At 28.1% G+C, this 14,314-nt stretch overlaps 1 protein-coding gene across 1 annotated transcript in view; it reads right to left on the reverse strand.

Moving 5' to 3' along the window:
* Window positions 1–846: 846 nt before the first annotated feature.
* LOC129984201 (SUMO-activating enzyme subunit 2-like) overlaps window positions 847–14,314 on the reverse strand; it is a 39,418-nt gene continuing 25,950 nt past the window's right edge. The window contains exons 11-19 of the mRNA XM_056094023.1: window positions 13,414–13,507; window positions 13,159–13,271; window positions 11,240–11,344; window positions 7,883–7,936; window positions 5,897–5,954; window positions 4,150–4,188; window positions 3,941–4,049; window positions 3,242–3,363; window positions 847–1,157 (exon numbers count right to left, since the gene is read on the reverse strand). Of these exons, the coding sequence (XP_055949998.1) occupies window positions 1,018–1,157; window positions 3,242–3,363; window positions 3,941–4,049; window positions 4,150–4,188; window positions 5,897–5,954; window positions 7,883–7,936; window positions 11,240–11,344; window positions 13,159–13,271; window positions 13,414–13,507 (834 nt within the window). The 3' untranslated portion in view covers window positions 847–1,017. The remainder of the gene's footprint in view (window positions 1,158–3,241; window positions 3,364–3,940; window positions 4,050–4,149; window positions 4,189–5,896; window positions 5,955–7,882; window positions 7,937–11,239; window positions 11,345–13,158; window positions 13,272–13,413; window positions 13,508–14,314) is intronic.

Genomic DNA, 14,314 nt, shown 5'->3' on the forward strand with positions numbered 1-14,314 from the left:
CATGAAGATCACAGCATAATTAGAAATTACATTACAAATTACCATAATCACAAATCATCTTATCAAGTACTATTCTGCCAGTTTTGAAATGAATTTACTGCATCGATTGCATGTATTTAGAGTAACAAACGTAAAAATTATGGACTAAGTTAAGCAAGCTTTTGAATGTATTGGCAGAAATACATGATAAATTAATCTGAATGAATATCCAGTCCTCAAATTTTATGTGTTGATCATGATTTAATCTTATGCTTTGAAATTGTAAATGAAACAGTTGAAGATAATAGCCTTGCCTTCTTAAATTAATAATAATAATAAAGTATTTGAGAAACAGAAATTTTAACACTGTTCTTAATATTCCTACACAAATACCAAGAATTTAAATATTTTCTAAGAAGATTTTCATCTTAGACTATAATCTAGAGGAAAACTCAAAAACTTCTCCAATGAGAATTTTGACACAGAAATAAAACACTTCCGTTTTTTTTTCTTCAAATAATTAAAAGAGGAGAAAAGCCAAGTGATTAGAGCAGAGACTGGCTAGTTCAACAGATGGGAGTATAGCTATAACCATTTACTGATACAATTCATAAACAAAAGTTCTGCAATGCAACATCTATCCTATCCATTAGCAAAGGATTAATGTATTACATATCTATCAACTGTCTTGCAATACAGAACATGTGCATTTCTTTGTATGATCCATAAAAATCAATATCAAATTATACACATAATGGCAAGAAAATAATAAGATATAATTTTTTAATTTGAAAAGACTGTAAACTCGAGCATATTAAGTAATAAGTATCAAAGTCGTCTTTGTATAGAAATCAAACTCAATTGCAGTTTCTTTTGAAAATCTTTTATTAGATGCTTCTGAATCGATGGAGATGTAATGAGCTATAAAAAAGTGAAGACAAATATTTTCACCATAAAAAAAAAAAGGCTGAAGTATGTTTCATGAAAATGACAAGAAAAAAAGTAAATATACACGAAAGTTTTAAAATGTATTGTCCTTTATTCTGCACTTGTCCTTGCTTTTTTTACTGCAGGTAATGAAAGCGTTCCATTTTCATCTTCAGGTACCTTTCTCTTGGCTGGCGAAGAAACTTTTAATACTTTCGATATTTGAACTTCTTCACTGTCACAAACTGTTTCTGTAAGAAAAATTAATCTCTTAGAAGGAACATAATAATAATAAATTCTGAAAGACAGAAAAAAAAATCCATGTATGTAGACTTGGTATTTTCTGTTTTATTAACAGCAAGTGTTGAGAACTTTTGTTAACCAAGATTTGATTTCAATAGCATAAAAAGTGACTATTTGCTCTGAAACTTATACTGAGTGGCCAAATTACTATGACCACCCCCTCAATACAGTGTTGGACCACCTTTAGCCTGTAATACTGCTAACATTCTTCTTGGCATAGATTCTGTGAGATGTCAATAGGTGATAGAAGGATTTTGAACCCATATCCAATGAACTGCACTTTCCAGTTCCTTAAGATTGGATAGCACTGGATCCAGCTGTCTGATGCCCAGTTTTGATCTCTTTCTGCAAATTCTCAATTGGATTGAGATCTGATGATTATGCGGGCCAATGAAGGCAAATATCATGTTATTCGAACCATCTGATGACAATACCAGCTGTACAACAAGGAGCATTATCTTACTAAAAGTATCCATCCCTGGCAGGGTACACCATTAACATAACTGGATATACTTGATCTGTAAGAACACTTAAATATCCTTTGGCATTCAGACGTTGTTGCACAGTAATCAAAGCACCCATGCAATGCCAAGAAATCATCCCCCATACCATAATATTGCCTCCACCAGCTTGAAGTGTTGTGGCAATGCAACTGGGGTCCATGCTTCCATGCTGTTTTTGCCATATTCGAACCTGCCGTCAGCATGGTGTAATTGTAAAATCGATTCATCAGACCACATATCCCTTTTCCAGTCATCTACTGACCAAGCCTCATGTGCATTTGAAAAATGGAGACGCCTGCTCTTGTTCAAGGCTGACGGCAGAAGCTTTCGAACAGGTCGTCGGCTCCCATAGCTTATACGGTGTAATGTGCACTGCGCAGTTCGTTCCGAAACGTTTGCAGTTGCTCTTAGTACATTAAAATCCCCCACTATTTGACGTACTGTTGCTCTTCTGTTGGAGTGAGTGGACAACTGTGGCAAGTCTCCTTTCAGCTCAGCATTCAGTAGCCTGTGACGACCACAGGCCTGATGTTGAGATCCAGTTTTCTGCCTGACAGTCTGCTCTCTGTACATATTTATAACTGCTACTCTCGAACACTTTACAAGAACAGCCATTTTGCTGATACTAGTTCCCGACGCTTCAAATGCCTACAATCATCTCGTGTTCAAACTCAGTTAAATCACGACGTTTTTTGCTCATATCTCTGCACGTAACACAGTGCAATTGATGCTTCACTTGCCTTGCATTCCCTTTTTGTAGCTATCTCGCCCTCTAGTGCCAACACTGTGATACAATAGCTCATTTTGCATAAAACTGTTAGGTGGTCATAATAATTTGACCACTCAGTGTATGTGTTAATATAACAATAATAAATGCAGAAGAAAATATTAGGATTTTCTGAAATTCCATTAAGTCCAAAGCTAGAAAGCTATTATTTTGTATCAAAATTAAAAATAAAATGACTGCTAAAAGTAATAAACTAGCTGAAAAGAAAACATATGTACTTTATTTCAGCAAATCATATTTATTTGAAGCTAGTAAAAGTTAACTTGTAACAGTTTTTTATTAGCATTTGTTGTTTCCAACAATTTCAGAACATCATAAAATGTTAACATGAGTAATTTCCTTCTTTTTTTTCTCCTTTTTTAATATTTGCCTCCTTTTCCGACAGTTTAAAGAAATGTTATTTTTAAATGTTAAATTTAATATTATATAACCAAAAGTAAAATATCTATATTTCGATGTAAAGTTAGGCAAGTTGAATAAAGTTAGTTGCAATAAACTAAATTAAGAATTTTAAATATTTTATTTTAAAACAATTAGTAATTATATACATATTACATTACTAATATTAGATATATTTTCAATGTTATCTAGTAACAGTATGTCAAGTTGTGATTTATCAATTTAATTTCAATTGTTCAAATATATTCTGAAGTTCTGAAATCTTTATGAGAAAGTTTTCGAGAAAATTGGTTACTTATATAATGCAGAAACATCTAAATTAACTAATTTCAACATCACTTACCACAGAAATCATCTGTTTCTATTCCTGTTTGACTTCCTCCATCAGCTATATCTTCTTTTTGTTTTGTCACGAGCTTGTCAATATCAGTCTCAATTTCAAACTCTTGATCACTCAATGCATCACTTGAAAAGAGAAAGTTATATTTAACAGCACTTTTCCTTAAAAAAAAAAAATCTTCCATACAACATAAAATTTATAATTAAGAATAATCAATCAACAGTCAGAAAATAATGGCATCAGAAAATACACAATTTAAAAACATGAGAAAGGCAAATGAAAGGAGTTCACATCACTTAGCAATCCTGCCATGCAAAATTCACCTTGTCACTATTCTGACTAAATAGAGATTGAAGTTTTTTTAACAACTTACCAACATAAAAAAAATCATTATAAATTTATAGAATCCAAATGTATAAACTAATCTTATTATTTAATTAGTTATACTGTTGAAAACAGTTTCTTAAGGAAGGGAAAAAATATATATATATGTATTCAATCTAATGAAAAGATAAAAGAGAATATTCATATTAAATGCACAATTTAAAGAAAATTTCACCTGGAGGATCAGCACACTGATTTTATTTAATTTAAAATACATTTTTGAAGAAGAATTACACTGAGTATAACTATGACATTGAAAGAAACAAGATTCATATAATGTAGTGCTTTAATATAAAGGTTAAATTGTAAAATATTTACCTCTGTTTAAGAACAAGAACAATTTTGTAATGTTGGAAAAAATCTTCACATAATAAAAAGGAGTCCCCACCAATACCAAAAGATGATAATATCTTTTCCATCATATCATCTATCAAAGTAAATTTTTGTACGGAAAGTTAACCACTAATACACAAAAATTTTAAATCATACTCTCAATACCAAAAATAAATAAATAAAAAATTACCTACCAATCATATCATCTGGATCACTTGAGATAATGATTTTTCCTATGGGAAAGGAAGGAAGGAAAATGTAATTGAATTTAAATTATAATAAACATTAAATTATCTTTATAAAAATTCAACTGTGTTGCTCAATACCTATAATATAATTAATTTCTTCTTTTTGAAAATATCTAGTTCATATAATACTGTAACATTACTCAGTACATAGTAATGTAGATTTAAAATTTTTTACAAACCTACACAACATTCATGAAAAGATTGAATCTGTTCACCATTGCTATATGCTATCTATAATAAACCACATGTTTTTATAATGTGCCCCAATTTTATTATTTATTGGATTTATGTTCTGCAAAATACACTTCTTTTCAGTGGAATTAATCTCAACCCCTCTCAGGTTAATTTTGCTGACCAACCAATATTAATCTGGGGTGCAGTGTAGTGATATTTTAGTTTAACTTTTTTTCAATTTTACCAATATAATAAGAATAAAATAAAATAATTTGAAGATAATTCTCCAAACTAATGCAGATTCATATACAGTTATTTATAAATAATTTAAATTCATCCAGAAAGAATTAAAAGTTGCAATCATTTTAAAGTTACAATGTTGCAAATGTCTTTCCAACATTTATGATGATAGAAATATGCATATATATAAAAATTAAAATTTTTACAATTTTATAGTATAACAAATGTTATTTGAAAGAAAGTTCTATAGCATAAATTCCCCATTATCGAATTTTAAGTACATTTTCCCTTCAATTTTTTTTTATTATTATTATTTATACCACACAAATACAGCAATAAAGTTTTGATAACTGTTAGTAAAACTTAGAATATTACAAAAGATTTCAGATAATGATCCTATATTAAAAGATAATTAAAAAGGATGAATATAAAAAAACTTAAAATCAATAAGGCACTAACAGTTTAAAAGCCCCCTCCCTCCCAAATCGACTTTGCAGATAAAATGTCATGATTTTCTATTATTTATTTTATCAGGGGTGTTTGTGGGACCCCAAAAAATCCCCTGAAACTTTTACGGACTTACTACCGACATTTTGGAGTTTCGAGAAGGGGGGGGGGAGAAATGAAAAATTACAATTATGAAGTATTGAATGACCTAATTATAAAAGTTCAATGAATTACTTTTTTTGCAAAATTAAGACCTTTGAACCCAGGTCACGTGATCGCACATCTGGTCGAACGAAGTCTCTCCCTTTTTTTTCTGCCGCGCCTACTTGCCGAAAAGAATCCAGAAGAGAATGTCCGAGAACCGGGGGAATGAGTCATAACTCGCAATAAGGAAAGAACAAAAAAGAAGTTTTTCCCCCCTTTTCACGCATTATCACTGCCTTTGGAGAAAGAAAGGAAAAGTTTTCACCACACACACTGACCTTGCGTTTTCTGCTTTCAAAGCAAACAAAATTACCCAAATCAAAATAAATAATTCATTATTATTCCTACTTCCTTTTGAACGACGATCCCCGGAATTTCCGGGTATCGAAGTTCAAAATCCCCGGAATTCCGGGGTTTCCCCGGAGCACAAACACCCCTGTTTTATTAAAACAACAGGATTTTTTTTTTTTTTTTTTTTTTTTTTTTTGAGAAAAGGGAAGCTTAAAATAAACTCCACTAATTGCATTTTCAGGTACAATGGATTTTATGGATTTGAAATATTTCAGATTAAAAAACAAAATTTAAATATCTCTGAGCTGAAATACATAACAAACTCTAAAAGGCTTACCAGAGCCATCATTCACAACAACATCTGGTTGGACCATGTGCAACTTTTCTTTTAATATCTATAAAATAAAATGCAATAATATATATATATATATATATATATATATATATATATATATATATATATATATATATAAAGGACTGTCAAACAAAGCTTATTTTTAGCCTGAAATCTCATGATCTAAAGAGGCTAAATAAATAGAATTCAATTTATCATCCAAATTACAACCTTAGTAATATCAGATTAAATTCTATAACATAAGTAAACAAGAAAGGCACAAAAACATGTAAATCAATTTTTTAATATTAGATATTGATTATGATACATCAGGTTCAAAAATACTATTTGAAAGGCAGAATTTCATTGTACAAATTTAATTTCTATAAGGGGCTAAATATAAACATACTATAAAAAAAGTTTTAATACCCAGAATCACACAGATTTAGTATAACTGGGTTGCCACTTAAATTTGTAAAAAGCAGTGTTTTCCTTGTACATATATTCCAGATACGAGGAAATGAAAAAATAGCACTCGTGCTAGTTATAATATAATATGAATTTAAGGAGTTGAAAAAGCAAGGAAAGGAAACAACAATTTAACATTTTTTGAAATAATAGTATATTAAAAGAATTTTGATATTTACATACAAAAAAATTCATTATCAAGAATTTAGCAAGACAAAAATTTACATATTAAAGGGGGGGGGTTATATATATTACATCTAATGATGCTCTTTAATTGTAAGTCACATAAAATTAAGGATTGGGTGATTTGTATCATAATAAAATATTTTTGTTATGACAATACAAATAAATTAATAAAACATTTTATTTATTCATTTATGCCAATTCATGTATTTGGGCATCAATTTCTGCAGACTTTTCATCTATCAGTTTCATGGAGATAACAAATAAAGTACGATATATTTGTACGGCCTAATGTACAGCCTTTAGCTGTTTCACTTTCAGTGAACATATTTCCAATATATCATTGAATGCATTAAAGGATGAATATGACGCAACAAGTTTTAATGCCCATAAAAAAATCAGCTTTAAATGATTGCTCTCAAACTAAAAAGTTCAAAATCATTTTATTTTCGGACATTAAATTTTGCGTTTTCGGATTCGACAGCCATCTTTTCTTTCAGATACAAAGTCTAATTTTAGTTATGATTTTTTTAAACTAACACACAATTTTGTCCCCCCCCCCTTTTTTGGCATAACTAATAAGTGCATGTTTTCCCATATTACTTAGGCTTGTTATTTTCTTACAAAACGAGCAGCATGCAACAAATAGATTTTGCGTGGCATCTCGAACTCCATCAGCAAAATCAGGATTGATTTTTTTTTATCCATCCAATTTGTATTAAGTATAAATTTTGAGCAGCTCATTGTTTAAATTTTTTTCCCTTCATCTACATTGAATAAGCTCTTAATTTAACAAATGATAAAAAAATCATTCAATAAACTCACGTGTGAATGATTAAATACCACAGCGATGCATCCGCAGATTGAATGTTGCTATTCCCTTGAGAGAGATATATATTCTATTCCTTCATTCAGTTACAGAAGTCTTGAGCATTAACTGCAGTTCGGGAATCTTATTTAAAAAACACAATTGTCTCAAAAATCGAAATGAAACTGATGTTTGATGGAAAAAAATGAAGGAGAGTGTAGAAAAGGCGTGAGTTTCCACATTACATAATCATTAATGGTATTCTATTTTTGGAAGCGATGATTATGATTTTTTATTCTTGCATCTTTAGAGATCTTCCTTTTTTAGATGGGAAAAATAATTAAGAAACTTAAAATTCCAGTATTTTACCGTTTTTTTAAAGCCGATTTTTAAATTCCCTGTGTTTATCCTAATTTCCCAGATTCTCTAAGTGGTGTGGCAACCTTGGTAATACAAACAAGTAGAGAAACTGCCAATTTAAAAAATTTATATGTACATGAATTACAAATACATACAATTAAGAACATTACCTTATCATTTAAAGTTTTTGCTGTTAGAGTTTTCACATTAACTTTTACTGCAACCTAGAAGACAAAATGTCAAATTAAAAAAAAAAAAATCAAAATTAAAGAATAAATATAATTCACGCAAAAACTTTATATAAGGATGAAAAGGATAATTTACTTAATAATTTCATTTTACACACTTAGAACAGAAGTGAACCATTAAGTGATTTGATTCAAACAATTACTTCAAAAATTTTAATAAGGTAGTAAATGGCACACAGAAATGTCTGCTGCAAATTATGTACTAAAATATTCAAATACAAATAATTTGATGGTGAAAATGAATAGCTGTTATAAAATATTAAAAGAATATAGGAAAATTCAAAAAAAAAAAAAAATTTCAAAATAATTGTCTTACTAATAATTTATTTTCACTAGATTATTGATTTCAAAATTTATAGAAACCTTTTAATCTAACAAATGTGGTTTTAGTGAACTGGAACATTCTTAATAACGAAAATTATTTAAATTAAGGAAGATATAATGGAGATTTGCTTTAAAAATTATATAAATGAGATATAATTAAAATATAATTAATGTGATATTATATTATGATGCAAAATTATGAGATTATATTATGAGCAAAATTATGATGTGAAGTAATCTACAGAGCATAATTATAAATTGATACAATATATCAATTCAAAAAAAAAATAATTCAAAATATATCATAATAAATGAGTAAAGATCCAATAATTGCAGTAAATTATTTTTTATTTAAATACACTAAAAAAACATTTATCTAAAGCATAATGAATATAAATATAACAGTCCCTATGTACTCCAATAAATAACAGACAAGATGGTTGTCAGATTAGCAAAAACATCATCGAATAAATGATGGATTGTTAAACATTTTAAAAGCAAAACATGTTTATACCACAAAATGTTTTAAAAAATACACAAAATATTATATACAGTAGATAGCATAGATTATAAATACACATCTGAGCAGTTATCTGCTGCTTACACTGCATCAAAGGCATTGCCATTTACAAGCAATAAATTACTTTTCCTTTAATAGTCCTTACTTGCCCTTCTAAAAATTCTAATTTATTATCGGAGCCAGTTAAGAAATACCAAATTACAGATATTTTATTGAGATATAAAATTCTATATTTATTCAATGAAATGCATACTTATATCTGAAAGATAAAGAGGGGGGGGGCATACATTTAAAAGCAAAGGAATTGTAATATAAGCAAAGCAATTGTAATATGCACACAATTAACTATTGTCAAAATCAGCTCCCTTTTGGGGATTTAAATTTCTATGTTTGAGGACTCTCATTAGGAAAGAAGAAAGAGAAAGAAAAAGGCGGAGGGCGGGGGGGCTGAAACAGGGCGGCTACAGAAGCTGCAAAAAATTTCTTTTTTCCTGAATAAACTTGCAACATTTCTCTGACTCATGGTTACTAACCATATTCGTTTTCCGGCTTTCTCCATACTCAGAATCACTGTATGTATACAATATACTTAATTAAAAACATTTTTAAGAGTTGTTTAATGTAAAAATTTTTTCTTGAAATTTAATTTTTTAAAAATGGCATTAACATTCCCCTTAAAAAACTATTAAAACAGTATATTACTTTCTTATATGGGGAAAAAAAAAGAAAAAAAAAAAAAAGGAAATTTTAATGAAATATTTTGTTTCTAAAATTTCAAAAGAATTCTAGGAAACATTGAAAGTACTTTTTACAGTACAAGTTAAATTACGTTAACGGTAAAGTTTATTATGATCTTTGTTCAAAATTTTAAATCAATTCAATAATAAAAAAATAGTATGATTATATGCATCTAATTACATATTTTAGCAAAGATTCAAACAAAAGAAATTGCCAAAATATGACATTAAATATATTTTCTTCAATAATTAATTACTTCCTCTAATTAAGAACTTATACTTTTATATATAATCATGGATATAATATACTAACTTAATTATAATAACACAAGAAACAAATAATTAACTTTTATAATTAAAATGCAAAAAAATAATCAATTATAAATAAAAATAATCAAAAATAACAAATAATAATCAATTATTAATTTCAAAATTGAACGATCAATTATTAAAAAAACATTTGGTTAAAACCAGTCCTGCATTAAATGAAGCAAAAAGTTTTAACCCACCCTCTCCTCCTTTTTTTTTCAAAATTTTGAGGGCCTCAATTTTTAAACTTTCTTTTTGAGCTGACTCAAGATTTTTTTTTTATTGTTTTTTTCCCCCTTCTCAACTCTGTTAAATTCCTTTTTTCTTCCTTTCATTTCCCCTCTTTACATTTAGTTCATGAATTCTTTACACTTAAAATCGATTGTTTTGACACTTCAAAATTACTTATTTCACAATTTATTTGAATGCTGTCATAAACAATTCTCTTTGTAACGAGTGTTTATTCTTTTATATTCTCTCGCAGATAATTTTTATTGACCAAAAATGGTCTCTTAACATCACTGTTACAGTGAGAAAGGATCATTATCACTTTTAACAATAATCTGACACCCTTGCAAGGTTTTTGAGTTAAGGAAAATCTAACCAAAATTTATTCATTCTGTTTAAAGCAAAAACTGATTTTTCTGAAAATTTTATTAGAGTTGCAGCTAGCAATATTCAACAGCTTATCACACTTCTTAGAATAATGAAATTTCAAAAATTCATCATACACTTGAAAAAAAGTTGCCTCTGGATACTGTTGCTATGATTGTTTTGGCAAACTAAGGCTTTAAACGTAGAGAAATGATAGTGCAAAATTACTGGTTGCTTGCATGATCGGTGTGAAATGCTCTTGTTTGCATTTTCCTCCGATATTTAAATATTTTTACAAATTTCTTAGACTTTTCCAAATTGATAAAATTCCTTGATATATTTGATTACCTGGTTCTGTAGCCACCCTGTGAAAGACCCACTTCTCAATCAGAGGCAGCTCTCACCAAATTTAGTGAACTGACCACTGGCCAAAAATAATGAAAAATGTCAAATAATTATAGTGTACAGATAAAAGATTGGATTTCTGTAAATATATACAGATAATAATTTAAAAAATTAAATACCTTAAACAAACAGCATTGTTTGGGATTATTACACTAAATAGATTTATCATTTTCAAATTTTTAAAGCTGAGCTTTTGATGTTTTAAATCTATCTATATGTATATTTTGAAGTTTAAATATCAATGAAGTCTCCTTGATTTTAAGAAACAAAAATTCAAAAATTATTTTTAAGTATAAAATGTCTCGATTACCACAAATGCACATAAAACACGGAATAGTTAATAAATTCATTTTAACTTCAAGATTTCTTTTTAATATCATATATAATTACCTCTGGTGTAAGAGGAGAGCACACAAAACATTTGGGATTTGGTTTCTCCAACTGAGCAGATGAGATCATTTTCTTTCCCCCTTTAGCACTTTCATTCAGCCATGCCTAACATAAACAAATAATTGGAAAAAAAAAGTGTAGATTAGAAAAAAAAAAAAAAAAAAAAAAAAAAAAAACTAAAGATGGCAAAAATATACATGAAATATGACATTTAAAAGCAATATTTTACCATTTAATAATCTTGATTTTATCGCCTCATTTACCATTACATTTTTATACACACTATCATTTAATAATTTAACCTTATAAATTTATCGAAGAGATTATTTAAAATTTTGAAATGTTTCTGTAAACTAAGTATTTATAATTAGTTAGAATTTATTGATATATGATATGGAAGTATAGAATAGATTTAAATTTTGCTTAAGTTTCCAGATTTTTTTTTTTTTTTTTTGAACAATCAAAATTGCTGCATAAGGGTTGCTTTGTATTGTTTCTACAAACTGATAAAAAGTGGATTATATGCGAGCAACCTTTTATCAATTTACTTTAACTCTGAAGTAATTTCACAGAAGAAGTTATTATCTAACATAATATAATATTAATTAATTAAGAATTATCTAACATGTACAATATTTGTACAGCTTTGAATTATTATGAATTTTCTACGGAACTGACCATTACAGCACAATGCTATTTCTCAATATTTTAAAATAGGTTAAATCGAATTGCTTCCTAATAGGAAAATCACAAGATAATGGTTTTAAAATGGATTTGAAGAACAGCTTTTTTTGTTTCTGATCAATAAAGCAAGCCACTCATATTCCATTATTTGTGATAAAAAAACTCGTCATATTACAGTCTAAATGGGAATGCCATGATCAACCACCCATCAAAAGTTAAGTTTTTCCGGTTTGCCATATAGATGACCCACAATTTTTAAAAAGGTACAAAAAGAACAAAAATATCCAAGAGAAGTTATTAATGAGCTTCATTAACTGTCAAATGTGAGTTCTCACTGAATTGTATCACCACCTCATTATGGTAATAACACTACATTCCCAGTAATGGACATTTTAACAACCTGTAACCAGTGATATATATTGTCTATTCTCCACACCTACCCCTAGATGGCACTTCGAGACAGAGTATTTATATAGTTCCCATGATGCCTTTCAATTAGTAAGTAAGACATCAATACTTTGCGATAGTTCGCTTGCCAACTTGAAACTATGCAATAATTTATTCTTCCATGTTAAGTATGTGTGAATGATTTGATGTTTTGTGCATCTTTTGATGTGGAATCAAAAAGAAATCTCAATAAAATACGATTCCCAAAAGCCAGTGTTTTCATCTGCACAACACCATGAATCTCTTTTCACTACAAACCTTTAAAATTTCAAATGAACCATTGGTTTTTCTTGATACCTCAACAAGCAAAAAGTGACATTGATGAGGAATTTAGGTCAGAGTATTCAAAAATTTCACCACAGATATACATTCCTATTTAAGGGCAGAAGGAACAGAAATTCCAACTGTCATATAAGATTTCTCAGTTAACCATTTCTCAAGCACACTAATTTTTTTGCAGTACATAATAGGTTGCCTGATGGTGATATGAAAGACTTTTTTTTTTTTTTTTTTGGATGGTCCTCAAATTTATTTCCAATAAAAAACATTTTCAAAAATGTTTTAGTAACTAACAGATATCTCAGTCTATTTTATGTTTAAAAGAAATTATAAAAGAAATAAATAGAATTATCAGCAAAAATATTGTAATTGCAAGAAGGGATAATTTGAAATTAATACTTGCATATATTAAATTAATCAGAAGAAAACTTGTTCTTTTAAAATAAAATAGAGAAGAAATGAAAAATAAATAAATAAAAAATAAAATAGCAAATTAGAAAAATACATACTGTTCTGCACTTGGTTATGTCTCCTTTCAAGATATTAATCAGTTGTAAAACCAACAATCCTGAAATGACTGCATTGGTTGTTGCAATGGCAGGAACAATATTACCGGCAATTGCTGAAATATTAATTCAGATAAATTATTTTTTTTATTAAATAATTTTAAAAAAATTAAATTTCATGCAATATTTTGACTTTTAGAGTAAAATTCATTTCAAGGTATTTTAAAACACAATATGTATCTAACAAAAAAACATTACCTTTAACATCAAATTTGCTTTGCAAGGGTATAAGAAAGCAATGTGCTCGTAAATTAGAAACAGAAGCAACAAAATCCATGCAATGATCATCATCCTATATAGAAAATATAAAGTGGCATAAAAATATTAATTGATATTATTATCAATTTTAATATATATTACTATCTTCAACAAAAGAGTATATCACACATTTCTATCAAGTGTCTCCCAGAGTAAAAGATAAAAATTATGAAACTGAAAACATGGCATTAAAAAGGTCTTTTATATTTACAATTATTTGACAAAACATGAATCTTTTAATATCTACTTAAAGGCGTTTACACTGAATTTTTTTTTTATCCACTTTGTTCAAAATTTGTGAATTTTCTTTTAACGAAGGATATAATCGAGTTTAATCTGCTGTTTTTAAATTTTAAAAAGTTATACATATATATTTTGAACATTGAAATTGTTACGAATAAAAATATTTAATATCAAACCTATACAATCTTAAATATTTAATTTGAAAATATTTAATACTTCAAAAAATTCTTTTAAAAAATCAAATAAACTATGAGAAAGTTAAATGATGTAATGAGAACAACTGAATGCAGACATGGCACATGCTTGGAACATAAAAAAGCTGAAATTTATAAAATAATGAGTTTATCAAATATGAACACCAAGAGGTAAAATAAGAATGGTCCAATGCACAAATTTATACAAAAAGTGCTTAAAAGATTAAAAATACGGTAGAATTGTTACAGAAAAGAAAAATTAATCAATCTCAAGATTGATAAAATTCAGATCCAAAAACCTTGAAATCTGTATTTCCAGGAAAATGTGTCATGTCAGTTGAATGCAATATGAATACAAATAAGACATAAAACTCCTTTTTATTTACTGAAATGTTCATTCAGGC

This window comes from Argiope bruennichi, chromosome 9, assembly GCF_947563725.1.
Source record: "Argiope bruennichi chromosome 9, qqArgBrue1.1, whole genome shotgun sequence".
NCBI classification, from domain to species: Eukaryota; Metazoa; Arthropoda; class Arachnida; order Araneae; family Araneidae; genus Argiope; species Argiope bruennichi.